This window comes from Salmo salar, chromosome 15 (assembly GCF_965601325.2).
Source record: "Salmo salar chromosome 15, fSalSal1, whole genome shotgun sequence".
Lineage (NCBI taxonomy): Eukaryota > Metazoa > Chordata > Actinopteri > Salmoniformes > Salmonidae > Salmo > Salmo salar.
Window position 1 is genome coordinate 39791594 of NC_138305.1, and position 23219 is coordinate 39814812.

General features: G+C 41.6%; 1 protein-coding gene across 2 annotated transcripts in view; it reads left to right on the top strand.

Annotated features, from left to right (window-relative positions):
* Window positions 1-12420, top strand: part of cdk19 (cyclin dependent kinase 19) — a 55571-nt gene extending 43151 nt beyond the window's left edge. The window contains exons 6-13 of one of the 2 annotated variants that reach the window (XM_014144231.3): window positions 237-368; window positions 1787-1930; window positions 2214-2283; window positions 2463-2535; window positions 3009-3106; window positions 5090-5177; window positions 7250-7471; window positions 9475-12420. In XM_014144231.3, coding sequence (XP_013999706.1) covers window positions 237-368; window positions 1787-1930; window positions 2214-2283; window positions 2463-2535; window positions 3009-3106; window positions 5090-5177; window positions 7250-7471; window positions 9475-9591 — 944 coding nt within the window. In that variant the 3' untranslated portion in view covers window positions 9592-12420. The remainder of the gene's footprint in view (window positions 1-236; window positions 369-1786; window positions 1931-2213; window positions 2284-2462; window positions 2536-3008; window positions 3107-5089; window positions 5178-7249; window positions 7472-9474) is intronic. The other variant, XM_014144232.3, reaches the window with a different exon arrangement.
* Window positions 12421-23219: the final 10799 nt, after the last annotated feature.

Sequence of the window (23219 nt, forward strand, 5' to 3'; positions counted from 1 at the left end):
ATACTATGTTATGTTTCCCCCACTATCTTATATACGTTGATACTATTTATGTTTCCCCCACTATCTTATTCACGTTGATACTATGTTATGTTTCCCCCACTATCTTATATACGTTGATACTATGTTATGTTTCCCCCACTATCTTATATACGTTGATACTATGTTATGTTTCCCCCACTATCTTATATACATTGATACTCTGTTGTGTTTCCCCCACTATCTTATTCATGTTTTAGCTGACATGGGCTTCGCCAGACTCTTCAACTCTCCTCTCAAACCCCTGGCAGACCTTGACCCCGTCGTGGTGACATTCTGGTACAGGGCCCCTGAGCTTCTTCTAGGGGCCAGACATTACACCAAAGCAATCGGTGAGTCATTAGCCTTAAGGCAAGAGGTACATACATCAAAATACCTTCCATAGAAGTTATTATGTAGCCTGAATTATTTTCATACTAAAGGTACATACGTTGAAAGACATTTCAGAGAAGTTATTGTGATATTCATACCTAACACATGCTTCCTATTTTGTAACCAAAGCGTGGAGATTAGATGGAAATGAATTGAAAACCGACCAGCACAGACAGGCCAGTAGAACTTTGCTCCTTGATTGTTTACTTAAACAGTTTTTGCATTTACTCTTGTTACTCTATGCCAGCCTCAGAGCCATGTTTGGTCCTGTGTGGCTCAGTTGGTACAGCATGGCGCTTGCAACGCCGGAGTTGTGGTTTCGATTCCCACGGGGGACCAGTACGAAAAAGGACGAAAAATGTATGCACTCACTATTGTAAGTCGCTCTGGATAAGAGCGTCTGCTAAATGAATAAAATCTAAAATATACAGCTCTGGTCAGACTCAGTATATGTGGACATTCACAGATACCTCGTGGGTGTCATTGACAGCAAGGGCCTGACAAGCAGTGTGATGCGTGGTCTTTATCTGTATGAGGGGTATGTCTTGTGTATAATTAGCTAGATGACATCCCTAGCAAGGAAGCATGTTGTTTTACTGATTCATTGTATTATTTCACACACACCACACACATGCCTGCCTAACACAAACACACACACACGCACACACACACACACACACACACACACACACACACACACACACACACACACACACACACACACACACACACACACACACACACACACACACACACACACACACCTACTGTTTGTTTGCTGTTGTATTTGTACTGTTGCCAGTGTCTTCTGTCTGTGTTGTCCATTTTGTCTTAAATGGCATTTGTTCTTGACTTGCCTGGTTAAATAAAGGTTACATAAAATAAATCCCTGGAATACTTGCCTGGGAATGTCAAGTATAAATGACATGTATTACTCAATCGAGCCCTCCAGGCCAAACCCAACAAGCCCTCCAGGGTGTCATCACAGATACATACAGTGTAGCAGATCTACACACTTAAAGTCCCTAGGCATCCATTACAGCCTGTGACTGTTGAAAGGAGTTTAGAGGAGTTTAGTTTGTGTCTCATAATACACAGAGTACCCATTGTTTTCTGTGTCCTGTAGTGGAGAAACAGAGGGAAGAATAAAGACAGTCTCACTGACAGATATTTGAATCCTTCACTCTGTTTCTCCACAATGGGACATGTAATATAATGGGTACAAAAGGCTAGTTTCCAAACAGAGTGAAGGATGAAGACATTGTCACAGACAGATAGCCCTTGGTGGCTGATGTCTTTGTGTCTGTCCCTGCTAAGGTCAAAGGTATAGGCCCAGACCACTGAGTCTAATTGCTAGCTGCTTGTCTGTCCGATGCAGACATTTGGGCGATTGGCTGCATCTTTGCGGAGCTGCTGACATCGGAGCCCATCTTCCACTGTCGCCAGGAGGACATTAAGACCAGTAACCCCTTCCACCACGACCAGCTGGACAGGATATTCAGTGTCATGGGCTTCCCAGCAGGTCTGACCCACACACACACACACACACACACACACACGCACACGCACACGCACACACACGATAAAACCATGTGAAGAACACAGTAAAAGTCCAGTTACATTCTCACGGTCATGAAAGTCATGACGTATACTATGTCATCATCAACCTTGACCTTCTCATGTGCTTGTTGTCATAGCTACAATATGTACAGTAGATAACATTATCCTCTGGAGGTAGCATGTGCTTAGTCCAAGTATAAGAATTGGGTTAAAGTGACTGAAGTCTTTCTGTTTGAATTGGCCAGATAAAGATTGGGAAGACATCAGGAAGATGCCAGAGTACCCAACCCTTCAGAAAGACTTCAGGAGAACGACGTGAGTGGCTTGACATTCTGACCATACCTGGGCTTTCTCGGCTGTCAAATGATACCTGAACCTTTTACACACATCTTACATTATGTTTCAACCTTTCTCTCAAGGAGACAGCATGTTGAGACTATTCCCCTGCTTTAAGATGTCGGTTTTTGTCTTTGCTGTGTTTCACCCATTCTCAGGTATGCAAATAGCAGTCTAATCAAATACATGGAGAAGCATAAAGTCAAACCTGACAGCAAGGTTTTCCTGTTGGTAAGCACACCTTCTAGTAACCATTAGATGCTTGAACATAGGTGCCAGTTTATGGAGGGCATGCTAACGTATCTACTCAACCACACCGTAGGGTGATTTATACTTAAGCAATAAGTCACGAGGGGTTGTGGTATATGACAAATATACCACGGCTCAGGGTTGTTCTTATGCACGACACAACGCGAAGGTATATTGGCCATATACCACAAACCCCTGAGGAGCCTTATTGCTATTATAAACTGGTTACCAATGTAATTAGAGCAGTACAAAATGTTGTCATACCTATGGTATACGGTCTGATATACCACGGCTGTCAGCCAATCAGCATTCAGGGCTCGAACCACCCAATTTTATAATGGAGAATTTAAGATAAGGCCCAATCTAGATATTAGTGCTGTAAAACCAATACGCCTGGGCTTGCTGATCGGGTTTGCTTGGCACCACTAACCCAGTGTTCATTAACCACCTTTCAGCTCCAGAAACTCCTTACAATGGACCCCACTAAAAGGATTACGTCTGAACAGGCACTACAGGACCCATATTTCCTGGAGGATCCCTTACCAACCTCAGAGTGAGAGCTACTAAACTTCATTTTCCAAACACAGTCTAGATCGTAGTCATCCTCTCCACATATTAACACAGTTACATCTTCACCATGATACATCTGTCTGATAAACTAACAATGGAGATTGTTGATTAAGTGAACTAAAAGCAGCCCACTTCCAATTTGATTTCATAGTCATAGTCTGGTATTTGAATTTGATAGTTTCCTGTTTTTATCTTGAGTGGCCTGGTTGTGTGTGTGTGTTTTTTTTTTAACATAGATACAGTACCTTGCAAAAGTATTCATCCCCCTTGGCGTTTTTCCTATTTTGTTGCATTACAACCTGTAATATACATTCATTTGTATTTGGATTTCATGTAATGGACATACACAAAATAGTCCAATTTGGAGAAGTGAAATGAAAAAAATTACTTGTTTCAAAGAATTCTAAAAAATAAAAAATGGAAAAGTGGTGCGTGCATATGTATTCACCCCCTTTGCTATGAAGCCCCTAAATAAGATCTGGTGCAACCAATTACCTTCAGAAGTCACATAATTAGTTAGATTGCACACAGGTGTACTTTATTTAAGTGTCACATGATCTGTCACATGATCTCAGTATATATTACACCTGTTCTGAAAGGCCCAGAGTCTGCAACAACACTAAGCGAGGGGCACCACCAAGCAAGTGGCACCATGAAGACCAAGGATCTCTCCGAACAGGTCAGGGACAAAGTTGTGGAGAAGTACAGATCAGGGTTGGGTTATAAAAAAAGATCAGAAACTTTGAACATCCCACGGAGCACCATTCAATCCATTATAATAAAAAAAAAATTAAGAATATGGCACCACAACAAACCTGCCAAGAGAGGGCCGCCCACCAAAACTCACGGACCAGGCAAGGAGGGCATTCATCAGAGAGGCAACAAAGAGACCAAAGATAACCCTGAAGGAGCTGCAAAGCTCCACAGCAGAGATTGGAGTATCTGTCCATAGGACCACTTTAAGCCTTACACTCCAAGGAGCTGGGCTTTACAGAAGAGTGGCCAGAAGAAAGCCATTGCTTAAAGAATAAAATAAGCAAACACGTTCGGTGTTCGCCAAAAAGCATGTGGGAGACTCCCCAAACATATGGAAGAAGATACTCTGGTCAGATGAGACTAAAATTGATATTTTTGGCCATTAAGGAAAATGCTGTGTCTGGCGCAAACCCAATACCTCTCATCACCCCGAGAACACCATCCTCACAGTGAAGCATGGTGGTGGCAGCATCGTGCTGTGGGGATGTTTTTCATCGGCAGGGACTGGGACACTGGTCAGAATTGAAGGAATGATGGCGCTAAATACAATGATATTCTTGAGGGAAACCTGTTTCAGTCTACCAGAGATTTGAGACTGGGATGGAGGTTCACGTTCCAGCAGGACAATGACCCTAAGCATACTGCTAAAGCAACACTCGAGTGGTATAAGGGGAAACATTTAAATGTCTTGGAATGGCCTAATCAAAGCCCAGACCTCAATCCAATTGAGAATCTGTGGTATGACTTAAAGATTGCTGTACACCAGCGGAACCCATCCAACTTGAAGGAGCTGGAGCAGTTTTGCCTTGAAGAATGGGCAAAAATCCCAGTGGCTAGATATGCCAAGCTTATAGAGACCCCAAGAGACTTGCAGCTGTAATTGCTGCAAAAGGTGGCTCTACAAAGTATTGACTTAGAGGGGGTGAATAGTTATGCACGGTCAAGTTTTTTGTCTTATTTCTTGTTTGTTTCACAATAAAAAGAAATTGCATCTTCAAAGCAGTAGGCATGTTGTGTAAATAAAATTATACAAACCCTCAAAAAATCTATTTTAATTCCAGGTTGTAAGGCAACAAAATAGGAAAAATGCCCAGGGTGGTGAATACTTTCGCAAGCCACTGTATATCAAGAATAATTGGTCTTTGTACGCATAGCACCCAGCTAGTCTGTTTCTGATTATCTGTATCCCTCGTCTCATTCTCTCCTGTAGTGTATTTGCCGGATGTCAGATACCTTACCCAAAACGAGAGTTTCTAAACGAAGATGAGCCAGATGAGAAAACAGAGAAGAAAATAGAGGTGAAATGCTTTGGGCTATAGACTAAAAGTGTAATACTGGGATATGCATCAAGAACCCCCCACAATTCTGAGCCTTCTTTGTCCATATGCTTTTATTAACAACTGTCATCGTGCTGTCTGAATAGACCCAAAACACCTTACTAAATAGACCCAAAACACCTTACTAAATAGACCCAAAACACCTTAATAAAAAGACCCAAAACACCTTAGTAAAAAGACCCAAAACACCTTAATAAAAAGACCCAAAACACCTTAGTAAAAAGACCCAAATCACCTTAGTAAAAAGACCCAAAACACCTTAGTAAAAAGACCCAAAACACCTTAATAAAAAGACCCAAAACACCTTAATAAAAAGACCCAAAATACCTTAATAGAAACAGTAATGGAATGTCAGCCCAGCAGTAGGGGTTTCATAAGGTTATTGAAAGTGCAGGGTAAGGGTCCATTGAAAATGAGCAGTCTGGGGCCTAGGGTGATTTAGTGTTCTGAGCCGCTGCCTCCGGACCACATATACCACTGCAGCAGCATGGATTTGATTCCGGATCCATCTTTACTGTATACCTCTGTCCTATCCAATAAACAGAAAATATGGGAGGAGTGGGACTGCCTTAAAATAAGGGAAGAGAGAAAGACATACCATGGGATATGTAGGATTAAGGACAAGCTGCACAACAGCAGCAGCTTCAGCCAGCACCACAGGAGAAGGGTTGGTCCAATCACCTCTGGAGGTGAACGTCACTCCAGTTAGCCCGTCCCCTGATAACACATCGGCTAAACAAAGATGAGAAATCAGAAGGCAAAACTCTGAAGTATGTCAGGTGGTTGCCTTTAGTTCATGGGATACAGGTGGATGAGTGAGATATGAATCAAGAGGGAACCCCAGGCCTTCTCTCTCATACACTTTTTCTATGCGTATCTCGCTAAGCTCTCGAAAGCGTATCTCGCTAAGCTCTCGAAAGCTAAGCTCTCGAAAGCGTATCTCGCTAAGCTCTCGAAAGCGTATCTCGCTAAGCTCTCGAAAGCGTATCTCGCTAAGCTCTCGAAAGCTAAGCTCTCGAAAGCGTATCTCGCTAAGCTCTCGAAAGCGTATCTCGCTAAGCTCTCGAAAGCTAAGCTCTCGAAAGCGTATCTCGCTAAGCTCTCGAAAGCGTATCTCGCTAAGCTCTCGAAAGCGTATCTCGCTAAGCTCTCGAAAGCGTATCTCGCTAAGCTCTCGAAAGCGTATCTCGCTAAGCTCTCGATTCATATCTTACTTGAGGTAAAGGTCACTGATGTGGAGCTGTTCCCCTGATAGCAGATAGGCTACAGGAGGCTTTACTTGGACCATAGTGTTACTGATAATGTACTGTTGGCTGGCTGGTATCAAACACCATGTTGTGAATATACCAGACCCTATAGAAAGCAGGTGCTTGTATGATGCCCAAGCCAAATCAGTGTGTTTGAGGTGAAGGGGAGTGTATGCATGTGCTACAGCCAGAGAAATACCAGTCCCCTTCCCACTGAGCGGTTTCTGCGAATCCCCGGCCCTGCATCACATTGGCAGCTGTTGTCAAGTAGGCAACACCTGATACAAGTGTTGCCTCAGAGCAGCCGTCAGGAAGGCTGCAGGGCCTCTGTGCCAACCAGGGCCCAGAGGGTATGAGAGGGACTCATTGTTTTAGCTGACCCAAACTTTCACGTGTCTCAGCCTCGTGGTCGTGGAGCTGTTGAGAAGTGATAAGCTGGACTGAAGGCTCGGAGCGTAATTCTTGTAAATCATTTCAGCCCACTGTTTACCAGGCCCAAACAAACACTGCAATACTGGGAACATACTTCCCAGTTCCCAAATACTGTAAACAGTGACCATGATTGATCAGTGAGCGATTTGTACATTTGGCTCTTGTTGAACAGTAATGTTGTCTTGATACCATTTATTGAGTTAGCAGACCTTATTTACTATGTGCATGTATGGAATATGTTTTGTATGGATAGGAAACTGTGAGTGTGTTGGTGCACAATGGAATATTATTGCAGTCTCCATCTGTTACTCTGTATCTGTCCAACTGAACATTAATGTGTTTGTCCTCCATCAGAACCCGGTCCAACAGCACCAGCAGACGACAGCCCAGGCCCAGCAGCAGAGTGGCACCCAGCAGGCTTCTAACCAGCAGAGCTCCACCCAGACCAACGGCAATGCAGGGGGCACTGGAGCCAACGCCGGGGGAGGCCTCCAGCACGGCCAGGATCAGGGGCCCCCCAACAAGAAATCTCGCACCGGGCCTTCAGGAGCCTCCTCAGGCACTGGGATCCACCAGGTTTGAGTTTTTACAGCCTTACATACATCCATAGTATTACTGTTCGTTTTTTAATTGAAAGGAGATGGAAGGCGATGACAGTCACCAACGGTTTATAACCTACGGCATGTTTGTTATCTAGGGTTGACTTATTCAAATTTGCTTAATCCAAATAGGCCCTTGGAGTACCCAGAACTTGTGCCATCAACAGTGTTCCTTTATTAATGATTAATTTGACTATGGAGTAAAAATTAATGCCTGTGAACTTTTCCCCAAAGAGCCCTCAAGGTTTAAAACACGTACAGACGCGTACAGCAGAGTATGTCAGGGACGTGCAAAACACGTGTTGTGCTCGGTTAGTGAACAGACACAACCCCTTCAACTCAGACCAGAGTGGAGTATTGTGCTAGCTAGTAGGATTGCAGGTCATGTTATATCAGAATGATAATGTCATTCCTCCAGTTCAGACTAGCCTGTTGATAAAGGTGACAGCAAAATAAGCTGCCCTCATTGTTGTTCCCCCTCTTGGCGCCTGCTCTATCTTTGACTGAGCCCCTATCAGGGAGGGAGGGAGGGAGGGGAGGAAGGGAGGGAGAGAGAGAGACTGTAGTTAGAGCAAGAGTGAGTTAGTAAGTGAGATTGTAGTTAGAGCAAGAGTGAGTTAGTAAGTGAGAAAGAGAGGGACTATGAGCAAGAGTGACAGAGTGGAGGTCATGGTACAGAGGAAGGTAGAGGGTATTACATATGAGAAAGGTAAGATAAAGGTGATCTCCCTGTTGTCCGGATCTCAATGGTGTTCTGTTCAGAGGTGTCTCCTCCTGGCTTGGCCCGGACCCTGTGGGGTTCTGGACTGACTGACTGACTGACGAGGTGCTAGGCTATATTTAGCAGGGGGCTGAGGCTGCATGTGGACAGCTGCTGGACTCTTCAAAGTCAAGCCTTAGCAGAACATATGTATTAATATCCCCTTGCTTTCTGGATGGGCAGACAGAGCTAGCTTGCTGTGGCGTCACATTCAACGCCCTACTTTCCCCCTCATTGATCACTTTCCCCAAGGCTATAGTATCCTAATGTGCACAACTCACTCCTCCTTTCTGCCTGTGAGTGTAGATAGATAGATAGACTGCTAGACAGGCGGCGACTGGAATTAGTTTGGCCGATGTCTCCGTACTTCAGGGGTTTCAGCCATGTTCTTCTCCTATTCCCTCAGCCCTCCATCCAAGCCCTCTTGGTCCCTGTCCAGCTGTAGCTCCTCAGGGCCTAAGAAATGTTTATCATCTAAAGACCAGGGACTTCTGCCTTTTCTTGCCTCTTTAAGAGGACATTTGGCCTTGGGCCCGGTCTGAGTTGGTTAGCGTGAGTCACGGTCAGTAATTAGTCATTGATTCAGAGCTTTCTTCATAGCTGTAGTGTAAGGTGTTTAGTTAGCCCTTCTGTTGACGTCTATTGATGTGTGGCTCAGTCCCCTTTTAACCCAGATCAGTAATTCATTCAGACCCCCAGGTCTTCGGCATCAGCCACTTTTGATTTTATTTTACTCCGTTGTGTGATATACAGTATACTTTTTAGGATATAGAATTGTAGGTCATGGTACTGTAAATAGCTTGGAATTGGGTCGGTAGTCTCTGGCTAAATATGTTGAGAAATCCATGAGAAGTAGTCCACATCTTTAGATGCCAAGTAAACAACAGTGGAAAGCTGTGGCGGTATGTTGATAAGCACTACAGATCTATGGCTGTGTGCATCATGCTTTTCTATTTGACTCGTTCTTGACCTAGAACTTATTCCGCCATTTTTACAATTGCAAACATTGCCAACAAAAGTAATTTCCCTCCAACAAGGTCTCCTAAGGTAAAGTTATGGAATAATTTATGTTGTATAGGTTTTATTTTCAAACCCCATGCAAGGTCAAAATAAACAATGGTATTTTTCCAGTGGTGTTGACCGATAAATAATGAATGACAAATGTGGTCTCTAGCTGTCAACGGTTTACTATTTCCTCTCCATTCTTCTCTCCACTTCAGCACTCCAGCTCCCGCCTTGGTTACCAAAGCAACGTCCAAGGTTCCACTCAGTCCCAGGGATACTCGTCGTCATCCCAGCAGAGCTCACAGTACTCACACCAGTCACACCGCTACTGAGGCTCTTAGAACAGGCCAGGGGCCTCTCCCAAACCAACCCTCGACCAAAAACAAACCTTAGCATAACCTCTCACCTCCCTCTGGCCAAGGTATTACTGACTCCTCCTCCTGATCAGACCTCATTATGTGTCAGATAATTCCAACAACACAACAGTCACTCATTATCCGCCTTCATGTCAGCCCTACTACACTGACTGACCCTGGCCTCACTTCCACCCAATGTCCTCACACTTACCCACCCGAGGGCACTGCAATATGAAGGCCAACTCAACATAGGAACCAAAAACAAACCCTGCCTCCTTGAGGGGTAGGACAAGATTTTTGTTTTATCATCAAGTGACAAAATCGATTGATACTAGATTATAAGAAGGAAACACGTCAGGTTCAACTGACTACACACGCCTACTACACAAAGACTGTGAACCATGACACTTACAAAAAACATGTTCTTCAAGAAGAAGAATTGCAGCTCTGTTCATATATAAATATATACTATGTAGTACATTTTTTACATTTGTTTAACAAGAGACTTGTTTTTGCTCGTTTGCTCTGTAGAGTTTGTTTACTTTGATTGTGGATGTTTTTGTAAATATTTAATGTTTCATTATTGTCCTTTACATGTTCAGTTTGTATTTCCTCTTATTCAGTCAAAGGACTGCACTGCTGAACGGATCTGCAAAGACCTGGAACAAATATGCCTCTTCAACTCCACACCCCTGGAATTAACCCAGGTAGAAAAATGGTTTCTTATAGTACTTATCCTGTGAACTAGTTGACTGGATCTGCACTGTGCGTGCGTGCGTTCGTGCGTGCGTCCGTCCGTTCGTCCGTCCCCAAACATACAGAGACTGAAGCTGGACATGGGATAAGACAGCCACTTCAGCTTCTTCTGTGACTAGGGAAGGGATGTGGAAACATTGACATCTTGTGGCTATTGACAGAACGGGACCTCTTGTTCAGTGATGGTGAACATGTATTGTGTTCAGTATATGTTACAAGGATCAAGGCAATCTTTATCAAGACCGTGCATTACGATTCTTTAAACTGCCTTTTGTGATGTTCAGAAACACAAGTCGTGTTCAACTGGCATATGTTGACGATGATGATCATCAACACTGTCTTTTTGTAGCCAAAGGAGAGAGACTCTTATTTTGTTTTCTATAGTAAGAAAACATTCACAGCAACAATACAAGGTACTAACATGTATTGAACAACTGATAGACTGCTCTCTGTGAAGCTGTTTGCTTCTGACAGTGATACTTCACAGTTCTTCAGCGTTTGATTTGTCTGTGATCTCTGGCTCATTCAAACAGGTGCATTTAGAGAGCCCCTCGTATTGAGAGATCTGCTGTTGATCATCATCTGTCTGTCTGTCCGTCTGTCTCCTCTCTCCTCACAGACCAGATTTCTTTCTCAGCACTCCCAGGTTACTGAAGTACAGTATGTCTTATGTGTGTTGAGGTGAATGCCAAAACACTAGATGAACAAGAGGGACTGCTCCCTCCTTGTTCAAGATGAGTTCCTAACAGTCGCCCAGAATGTTTTGCTTATCGGACTGGCTCTCTATTTGATGCTGATACATTGTAACTGTATTGGTTTGGGTTTGAGTTTCTCTTCTATTTTCCGTATGATCTGGCAGGCACACAGGCCCAGTGGATTAATAACAGCCTTCCCAGAACAGTGGTGTTTACTCGGGAACAAAACCAGCAACTATTGAACGTTTTTTTCTCTTTTATTCTATTGGCGCATATCTGAAGTATAGTTGAAGAGCATTGAGGATACATTAGATACTGTTTCTCAATTTATCTCTACACAAGCGAGGTATCAAAAGTATTATTCATTGTGCGGCTCCAACAAGTGATAGTGGGGCAAATAACTGTTAAACAGTTCCTATGCAAAATCACAGAGAAAGGTGCAATGCTTCAATTTTACTATGAGAGCATGAGAGTTTTCTTAAGGTTTTTAAAATGATTGGGATATCCATTTCCACATCGTAATTCTAATGTTGAACATCATAATTGAAGAAGGCATTCACTTGTTTCTTACAGCATTGTTAATTGTACTCTAAATGAAATATTGTAAAGAAATATAAACTATATGGATGGTATATGGGTCGTTCCATGAGTGCCTTTTGCGTCCCTGTGATATTTTAAGTAGAAATTGTGCACCAATTTTGAATTTTAAAAGCCTGCTATATTAAATGAAGTGCCCTTTTTAATATAGACCACATGTAGAATTCAATCCAATCTGATTATTATATGAATAAAGGCTTTCTAAAGTGCGAAAATCCTGTATTTTGACATGCCCCCCAGTTAACCCTGTGTCACTGAAAGGATGATTTCAACCCACTTAATCCAAACATTTCTCCAAGTTTCACCATTATTGTAAAGACCTAGTTATTTTGTTGCTTTGACAAAGTCATTTCTGGAGATTATTATTTATTTCATGTGATTAGTTATTAATTTACGTCTGTCCCTCATTTTAAGGTCAACCCTGTTATGTGAACTCAACTCTATTTTTAATATGGTGAAACTATTCCTTCTCAAAACAAATATTGAACATCTAATAGTCAAATCATAGTGTAAAATCAGGTGAGCTGGTTCTACTCTTTTTGGCCATTTTCTGTTGTTTTGTGGTGGAAAACTGAGCTGTTGCGCATAAAACGTCAACCTTGTTACCCGTAGATATACAGGCTAGAAATGTTTTAGCAATTTCTTATTTTTTTGTGAAGCTTGCGTTTAATTGCCACTCCACATGCACACAACATGATTCCATTCCCCCTGTCACGATAGGATTTATGGGTGATTTAAGATTAAATTGTCAACCATGTTACGGTTAACTGTGTTACTTTATTTGGCACTTATTAGGCACTTGCTATAGTAATTATTTTTGAATTTAACCTCTTGAGATGGGAAAACATATTTTTTATGAAGGTGAACATGTGCTCTCTATGACAGAATGTTAAAATTAGGTGACATCCCCCCAGAATTTGGACCAAGTTACACTTCTCAAATGGCACCGAGTTGGTGGAAAAACCCATACATTATACAATCATACAGTTGAAGTCGGAAGTTTACATACACTTAGGTTGGAGTCATTGGATGTAGTTCAAGGCCTACCTTCAAACTCAGTGCCACTTTGCTTGACATCATGGGAAAATCAAAAGAAATCTGCCAAGACCTCAGAAAAAAAATTGTAGACCTCCACAAGTCTGGTTCATCCTTGGGAGCAATTTCCAAACGCCTGAAGGTACCACGTTCATCTGTACAAACAATAGTATGCAAGTATAAACACCATGGGACCACATAGCCATCATACCGCTCAGGAAGGAGACGCGCTCTGTCTCCTAGAGATGAACGTACTTTGGTGCGAAAAGTGCAAATCAATCCCAGAACAACAGCAAAGGACCTTGTGAAGATGCTGGAGGAAACGGATACAAAAGTATCTATATCCACAGTAAAACGAGTCCTATATCGACATAACCTGAAAGGCCGCTCAGCAAGGAAGAAGCCACTGCTCCAAAACCTCCATAAAAAAATCCAGACTACGGTTTGCAACTGCACATGGGGACAAAGATCATACTTTTTGTAGAAATGTCCTCTGGTCTGATGAAACAAAAATAGAACTGTTTGGCCATAATGACCATCGTTATGTTTGGAGGAAAAAGGGGGACGCTTGCAAGCCGAAGAACACCATCCCAACCGTGAAGCATGGGGGTGGCAGCATCATGTTGTGGGGGTGCTTTGCTGCAGGAGGGACTGGTGCACTTCACAAAATAGATGACATTATGAGGAAGGAAAATTATGTGGATATATTGAAGCAACATCTCAAGACATCAGCTGTCTGATTTGGCTGATTTCTTTTGATTTTCCCATGATGTCAAGCAAAGAGGCACTGAGTTTGAATGTAGGCCTTGAAATACATCCACGGGTACACCTTCAATTGACTCAAATGATGTCAATTAGCCTATCAGAAGCTTCTAAAGCCATGACATAATTTTGGGGAATTTTCCAAGCTGTTTAAAGGCACAGTCAACTTAGTGTATGTAAACTTCTGACCCACTGGAATTGTGATACAGTGAATTATAAGTGAAATAATCTGTCTGTAAACAATTGTTGGAAAAATTACTTTTGTCATGCATAAAGGAAATGTCCTAACTGACTTGCCAAAACTATAGTTTGTTAACAAGAAATTTGTGGAGTGGTTAAAAAACGAGTTTTAATGACTCCAACCTAAGTGTATGTAAACTTCCGACTTCAACTGTATACAGTACCAGTCAAAAATTTGGACACACCTACTCATTCAAGGGTTTTCTTTATTTTTTACTATTTTCTACATTGTAGAATAATAGTGAAGACATAAACTATGAAATAGAACATATGTAATCATGTAGTAACCAAAAAAAGTGTTAAACAAATCAAAATATAATTTAGATTTTAGATTCTTCAAAGTAGCCACCCTTTGCCTTGATGACAGCTTTGCATACTCTTGGCTTTCTCTCAACCAGCTTCATAATGAATGCTTTTCCCACAGTCTTGAAGGCGTTCCAACATATGCCGAGCACTTGTTGGCATTCCAGGTGAAGCTGGTTGAGAGAATGCCAAAAGTGTGCAAAGCTGTCATCAAGCCAAAGGGTGGCTATTTTGAAGAATCTAAAATATATTTTGATTTGTTTAACACTTTTTTTGGATATTAGATTATTCCATATGTGTTATTTCATAGTTTTGATGTCTTCACTATTATTCTACAATGTAGAAAACAGTACAAATAAAGAAAAACCATTGAATGAGTAGATGTGTCCAAACTTTTGAATGGTACTGTGTGTGTATATATATATATATATATATATATATATATATATATATATATCTATGTCTGTATATATATATATCTATGTCTGTATATATATCTACGCATATATATATGTACACGACATGACCAAAAGTATGTGGACACATGCTTGTTGATCATCTCATTCCAAAATCATGGGTATTAATATGGAGTTGGTCCCTCCTTTGCTACTATAACAGCCTCCACTCTTCTGGGAAGGCTTTCCTCTCGATGTTGGAACATTGCTGCGGGGACCTTCTTCCATTCAGCCACAAGAGCATTAGTGAGGTTGGGCACTGATGTTGGGTGATTAGGCCTGGTTCGCAGTCGGCGTTCCAATTCATCCCTAAGGTCTTTGATGGGGCTGAGGTTGGAAGCACAGAATCGTCTAGAATGTCATTGTATGCTGTAGCGTTAAGATTTCCCTTCACTGGAACTAAGGGCCCTAGCCCAAACCATGAAAAACAACCCCAGACCATTATTCCTCCTGCACCAAACTTTACAGTTGGCACTATGCATTGGGGCAGGTAGCGTTCTCCTGGCATCCACCAAACCTGGTTTTGTCCGTCTGACTGCCAGATGGTGAAGCGTGATTCATCACTCCAGAGAATGCGTTTCCACTGCTCCAAAGTCCAATGGCAGCGAGCTCTACACCACTCCAGCTGATGCTTGGCATTGCGCATGGTGATCGCAGGCTTGTCTGCGGCTGCTCGGCCATGATAACCCATTTCATGAAGCTCCCGATGAACAGTTCTTGTGCTGACGTTGTTTCCAGAGGCAGTTTGGAACTCGGTAGTGAGTGTTGCAACCGAGGACAGGCTATTTTTACGTTCTATGTGCTTCAGCGGTCCTGTTCTGTGAGCTTGTGTGGCCTACCACTTCAAATCAAAGTTTATTTGTCACGTGTGCCGACAGTGAAATGCTTACTTACATGCCCTAACCAACAGTGCGATTTTAAAGTAAAAAATAGTATTAGGTGAACAATAGATAAGTAAAGAAATAAAAACAACAGTGAAAAATAACAGTAGCGAGGCTATATACAGTAGCAAGGCTATATACAGGCACCGGTTAGTCAGTAATTGAGGTAGTATGTACATATAGGTATGGTTAAAGTGACTATACATATATGATAAACAGAGAGTAGCAGTAGCGTAAAAGAGGGGTTGGCGGGTGGTGGGTGGCGGGACACAATGCTAGTCGGGCTAATTGAGATAGTATGTACATGAATGTATAGTTAAAGTGACTATGCATATATGATAAACAGAATAGCAGCAGCGTAAAAGAGGGGTTGGGGGGAGCGGGACAATGCAAATAGTCTGGGTAGCCATTTGATTACTTGTTCAGGAGTGTTATGGCTTGGGGGTAAAAACTGTTGAGAAGCCTTTTGGTCCTAGACTTGGCGCTCCGGTACCGCTTGTCATGCGGTAGTAGAAAGAACATTCTATGACTGGGGTGGCTGGGGTCTTTGACAATTTTTAGGGCCTTCCTCTGACACCGCCTGGTGTATAGGTCCTGGATGGCAGGCAGCTTAGCCCGAGTGATGTACTGGGCCGTACGCACTACCCTCTGTAGTGCCTTGCGGTCGGAGGCCCGAGCAGTTGCCATACCAGGCAGTGATGCAACCAGTCAGGGTACTCTCGATGTTGCAGCTGTAGAACCTTTTGAGGATCTGAGGACCCATGCCAAGTCTTTTTAGTTTCCTGAGGGGGAATAGGTTTTGTCGTGCCCTCTTCATGACTGTCTTGGTGTGTTTGGACCATTCTAGTTTGTTGGTGATGTGGACACCAAGGAACTTGAAGCTCTCAACTTCACTGCTGAGCCGTTGTTTCTCCTAGCAGTTTCCACTTCTCAATAACTGCAGTTATAGTTGATCGGGGCAGCTCAAGCAGGGCAGAAATTTGACGAACTGACTTGTTGGTAGGAGGCATCCTATGGCGGTGCCACGTTGAAAGTCACTGAGCTCTTCAGTAAGGCCATTCTACTGCCAATGCTTGTCTATGGATATTGCATGGTTGTGTGCTTGATTTTATATACCTGTAAGCAGCGGTGTTGCTGAAATTGCCGAATCCACTAATTTAAAGGGGTGTCCACATAATTTTGTGTGTGTGTGTATATACCTGTGTGTGTGTGTCTATATATATGTCTATATATATGTCTATATATATATATATATATATATATATATATATATATATATATATATATATATATATATATATATATATATATATATATATATAATGTGTATATATATATATATATATAATGTGTATATATATATATATATATATATATATAATGTGTATATATATATATATATAATGTGTGTATATATATATATATATATATATATATATATATATATATATATATATAGACATGGGTATATATATATATATATATATATATATATATATAGACATGGGTATATATACAGTTGAAGTCGGAAGTTTACATACACCTTAGCCAAATACATTTAAACTCAGTTTTTCACGATTCCTGAATTTAATCCTAGTAAAAATTCCCTGTCTTAGGTCAGTTAGGATCACCACTTTATTTTAAGAATGTGAAATTTCAGAATAATAGTAGACAGAATGATTTATTTCAGCTTTTATTTCTTTCATCACATTCCCAGTGGGTCAGAAGTTTACATACACTCAATTAGTATTTGGTAGCATTGCCTTTAAATTGTTTAACTTGTGTCAAATGTTTCAGGTATCCTTCTACAAGCTTCCCACAATAATTTTGGCACATTCCTCCTGACAGAGCTGGTGTAACTGAGTCAGATTTGTAGGCCTCCTGGCTCGCACACGCTTTTTCAGTTCTGCCCACAAATTTTCTATGGGATTGAGGTCAGGGCTTTGTGATGGCCACTCCAATACCTTGACCATTTTACCACAACTTTGGAAGTATGCTTGGGGTCATTGTCCATTTGGAAGACCCATTTGCGACCAAGCTTTAACTTCCTGACTGATGTCTTGAGATGTTGCTTCAATATATCCACATAATTTTCCATCCTCATGATGCCATCTATTTTGTGAAGTGCACCAGTCCCTCCTGCAGCAAAGCACCCCCACAACATGATGCTGCCACCCCGTGCTTCACTGTTGGGATGGTGTTCTTCGGCTTGTAAGCCTCCCCCTTTTTCCTCCAAACATAACGATGGTCATTATGGCCAAACAGTTCTATTTTTGTTTCATCAGACCAGAGGACATTTCTACAACTTACTGCAACTCGCTGTTGGCGGGGCTCCCTGCCTGTGCCATCAAACCCCTACAACTCATCCAGAACGCCGCAGCCCGTCTGATGTTCAACCTTCCCAAGTTCTCTCACGTCACCCTGCTCCTCCGCACACTCCACTGGCTTCCAGTTGAAGCTCGCATCTGCTACAAGACCATGGTGCTTGCCTACGGAGCTGTGAGGGGAACGGCACCTCCGTACCTTCAGGCTCTGATCAGTCCCTACACCCAAAGAAGGGCACTGCGTTCATCCACCTCTGCCCTGCTCGCCTCCCTACCTCTGCGGAAGCACAGTTCCCGCTCAGCCCAGTCAAAACTGTTAGCTGCTCTGGCACCCCAATGGTGGAACAAGCTCCCTCACGACGCCAGGACAGCGGAATCAATCACCACCTTCCGGAGAAACCTAAAACCCCACCTCTTTAAGGAATACCTGGGATAGGATTAAGTAATCCTTCTAACCCCCCCTACCCTCCCCCCAAAAAGATATAGATGTACTATTGTAAAGTGGTTGTTCCACTGGATATCATAAGGTGAATGCACCAATTTGTAAGTCGCTCTGGATAAGAGCGTCTGCTAAATGACGTAAATGTAAATGTACAAAAGGTACGATCTTTGTCCCCATGTGCAGTTGCAAACCGTAGTCTGGATTTTTTATGGCGGTTTTGGAGCAGTGGCTTCTTCCTTGCTGAGCGACCTTTTAGGTTATGTCGATATAGGACTTGTTTTACTGTAGATATAGATACTTTTGTATCTGTTTCCTCCAGCATCTTCACGAGGTCCTTTGCTGTTGTTCTGGGATTGATTTGCACTTTTCTTACCAAAGTACATTCATCTCTAGGAGACAGAACGCGTCTCCTTCCTGAGCAGGTATGACGCCTGCGTGGTCCCATGGTGTTTATACTTGCGTACTATTGTTTGTACAGATGAACGTGGTACCTTCAGGCATTTGGAAATTTCGCCCAAGGATGAACCAGACTTGTGGAGGTCTACAATTTATTTTCTGAGGTCTTTTCACAGGTACACCTCCAATTGACTCAAATGATGTAAATTAGCCTATCAGAAGCTTCTAAAGCCATGACATCATTTTCTGGAATTTTCCAAGCTGTGTAAAGGTACAGTCAACTTAGTGTATGTAAACTTCTGACCCACTGGAATTGTGATACAGTGAATTATAAGTGAAATAATCTGTCTGTAAACAATTGTTGGAAAAATTATTTTTGTCATGCACAAAGTCGATGTCCTAATCGACTTTCCAAATCTGTAGTTTGTTAACAAGACATTTGTGGAGGGGTTGAGAAACAAGTTTTAATGACTCCACCCTAAGTGTATGTAAACTTCCGAGTTCAACTATATATATATATATATATATATATATATATATATATACCCATGACTAGATATAGACGGGCACTTCTGTCCAACAGAGCCTGAATCACTAAGATTATCATTCTACCACAAACTTGCTTGTCAACTTGATATCGCCCAGTTTTTTAAAAGTGAATTCTTCTCAATAAACATGAAATAATCATATCTAGTTAGATACTGACTGTGTGATATCAAGTAGTGCATCGTCATGTTATCTTGTTTCTGATGTATTATGGTATTGGCACATTTGGAGGATTTAGAGCTACAATTGTCCCTTTTGCTTGTTTCCCTTTGCTGTGTCTTTTCTCAGTGTGATCAGATCTGCCTCCGCTGCTGCTTGGCTTGTTTGTGTTTTCTACATTGTCTATAAAGTCCAGTGCACTTTCTCTCACATCTATACCACCTCATAAGTTTTACAGGACTGAAACAATGCATGTTTTATGTGTGGACAGTGCCTTTTTTAGTCTGAGTGTTTATGTTTAAAGTTGCCATCACATGATGGGATTTTCAGGACTGTGTTTATTTCTCTTTGTCCTACGCCTTCTTTTATAGTACATTTGAGTTTGTTTCTATATATTTTTGGGTTTTTATATTCATGTAGTGTCTGTTATTTACTAAATTTGTTCTTTCCAAAATTTGGCAGCAAGCAGTTAAATATCAGCTTTGAGTTCAATGTATCCGATCTCGAATTTAATGAATGCAAAAAGTACAACGTAGAATGATTTAGCATTTTCTCTTCTAATCAATATTCTCCGAACACGTTGTTGAAACTAAAACGCTGTACATACGAACAGATTAATAATTTGTCATTGAATCATATTGATAAGATAATTGTCTTTTAATGCACTGTTATTGCGGAAATATTTTGTGGTAAATGAAAAGTATATATATTTGTTCTTGTTTAGACACTAAAGATATGGCAGGTAATGAAAGTTATAAGCCAGATAAAGCTCTTTTTAGGAGTTCTTACACACAGTATAACTAATACCCATTGTTGCATGTCTTTCTGTCTTTTCCAATCTAGAACTTAAGCACTTATTGGCACCTTCTCAACAGTATGTACAGAAAGACAGACACTCCATTTGCAAAGTGCTCCTGTGATGCATCAAAATGCCTTCTGAGATGTTTGTTTAGGACTCTTGCGCATGTAGAGAGGCACTCTCTTAGCCTGGTACCAGATCTGTTTGTGCTCTTCCAACTTCATTGTTTAGCATGACAATGAGTGACAAGGAGTTGGAAAGATAGCACAAACAGACTGGAATTCAGGCTAGTGCTCACTGACCTCCAAGATGAAGGCAATTTGCCCATTTAACCTGAGCATTTATGGTATGCGTTTCCTGTTTTGAAAGAAAATATCTGTTTGGCTATACTCTCACCATGCCGTTTAAGTCTCACAGAAAGACAAAAAGCAACACAATTGTTTGTACATATTTATGTCACGGAGCACTCCTCATCTCTCAGTTTTAGTAAGACATGAAGTGTTCCACTCTGTTGTTCTGCTGTCTACACTACATCCCCCAGGCTCCGTGGCATGAAACAACAGTGCTTTGCAGGTGTGGGTGTCTGTCAACTCTAAAGCATTTTCTGTGTATTTTGTGTGCGTAGAAATGTGTGTGTGCACACAGAAGACGTTCAGAATAGACACATGGCCTAAATGTATTGTGGTTCCATAGCTTTCATAAGTAAGGTAATGGCACAGAGCAAGAAATAAAAATAACACATTTCTTAAGCGGCTTTTAGCTACTTTGTCCTAATTTCACTGTTAAATTAGATCAAAGTTGTGTATATTTATTTTATATCCTCTATTGTAATAAAATATATTTTGCTTCAGATAGCAAGTCTCATTCCAATGTCCTGAGTTTGAGTGTGTGCAACTAGAGTATGAGAGATGTGTCAGTGTAACACTGTCTAATAACTTTGTGTCATTGGATCCTATCCACAGGGTCTGTGGCATTGTAACAGCTGTCTTCAGGAATGGACCAAAATGCAGCGGAGTTAGTATTCATCTTTCAATTTAATTAGAAAGAACACTATAACAAACAAAACAAGAAAACTGACAGCCAACAGTCCTGTCAGGTGCAAACACACTAAACAAGAAACAATTACCCACAAAACCCAAAGGAAAAACATGCTCCTTATGTGTGACTCCCAATCAGCAGCAACGAGCTTCAGCTGTGCCTGATTGGGAGCCACACACATGGCCCAAAGCAAAGAAATACCAAAACATAGAAAAATGAACATAGAACGCCCACCCAATGTAACACCCTGGCCTAACCAAAATAAAGAACAAAAAACCCCTCTCTATGGCCAGGGCGTTACAGGCATAGCAATTTAAATCTAGCGTAGCCTATTGTTTGAGCCAATTAATGTTAATTTGGATGCTTGTGTCAATTGGAATGCATGGCTCAAATGTGAAGACCCATGGTTTAGATTTCACTGGATTTTTAGTATCTTGATTTCTGGATATTGAAATACTCAACTATGGTCATGCTCACAAACATACAGTACACATCGGATGAAGAGAAAACAAATGTAAGCTGTGTTCTCTTGTTTGCCCACATGGTGTCATCAGTGGGTATATTTGTATGGTGTGATTTTCCAGCTGCAATCCAGTCCGGTGACATTGAAAACTGTCATTATGGGGTCATTTTTAATAGTCTGACTGGACGGGGTTTTGAGACACCTTATCTTAAGCCGTGTATAAACTAACTATGATCAAAGCAAATGCAATACTATGTTTTTTTTCTAAATTTCACCAGCTTCCACTTTCTGGAGTCTGCCCACAGTACCTTTTCACGCACCTGGAAAGATAAAGGGGAAGATATGGTAATTGTGGATGGTTTTAAATACATTTTGTTCATGAAACTTCCTGCAACGTTTATATAGTTCTGTGTTTAAAAATCAAGCCCTTTCACATTCACTATCAACACTGAGTTATTTATCTGCATGGGATTCCATGAGATGTGTCAAATGGGTGCCACATTCAAGATCATTTTATAGGCTGGAGGCTGCTGGAGACTCGACAGTGGGACCAGTGCAGGCAGGGCAAGCTGAGAACTGACATCAATCATGCAGTGAGGGTGAACAAGCAGAGACTGTGTCCCAGATAGCACCCTATTGCATTTATAGTACACCCGAGTGAACTCCCAGGCCCCTGACTTATTACTTGTCCTACCACTTAGAGAAATGTATGAGCTGGAGGGTTCTCCGCAGAATGTATTAACACAGATGTGATCCCATTTCCACTCTGTCTTAAGGTGCCCCACCCACACAAATGGGTTCTTCGGCTGCCTCCATAGTTCGCCTATAATGTGACCCTTTTTGGTTCCGGGTAGAACCAGTGGTGTAAAGTAATTAGGTAAAAATACTTTAAAGTACTACTTAAATAGTTTTTTGGGGGTATCTGTACTTTACTATTTATATTTTGACCATTTTTACTTCACTACATTCCTAAAGAAAATAATGTACTTTTTACTCCATAAATTTTCCCTGACACCCAAAAGTATTTGCTACATTTTGAATACTAAGCAGGACAGAAAAATTGACCAATTCAAGCATGTATCAAAAGAACATCCCTGGTCATCCCTATTACCTCTGATCTGGCGGACTCACTAAACAAACACACATGCTTAGTTTGTAAATGATGTCTGAGTTTTGGAGTTTACCCAGTATTTTTCATTTTACTCATCTTTACTAATCTTTAATCTTTACTAATCTTTAATCTTTACTTGGTTTCAGGTAGAACCTTTATGGGTTTCATGTAGAACTCTCTGTGATAGCACCTTTTTTCTAAGAATGTATTATAAGGGAGCCACATGGGCATCAGTTATGGATGAGAAGTCCCCTGCTTGAAGTGCCACTGAGCAATAATCTGAAGGGCGAGGTCACCTAGAGAGAATAAGTTTCCATCCTCCTTGTTTGGGGGAAGATCATACTAGCCCAATGGGGCTTGGCTAGGGGCCTAACCTCTGGGAACATCCCAGGGGAGAGATGATGGTTCCTGGTTGTGTGTGCCCTCTCAAGAAACAGTCTCTGGTAGTTGTGAGTGTGTTTCCTCAGTCCCCTCAGGTTGGGAGGGAGGAATGCTGGGCTGATCTACAGAAGGTCAGGCTGACTTCGTTGGGGTGCGCAGCAGATCTACGTCTGGATCTCAGCCACTCCACTCTGCTGTTTGCAGAGGCACCGCACTGCTTG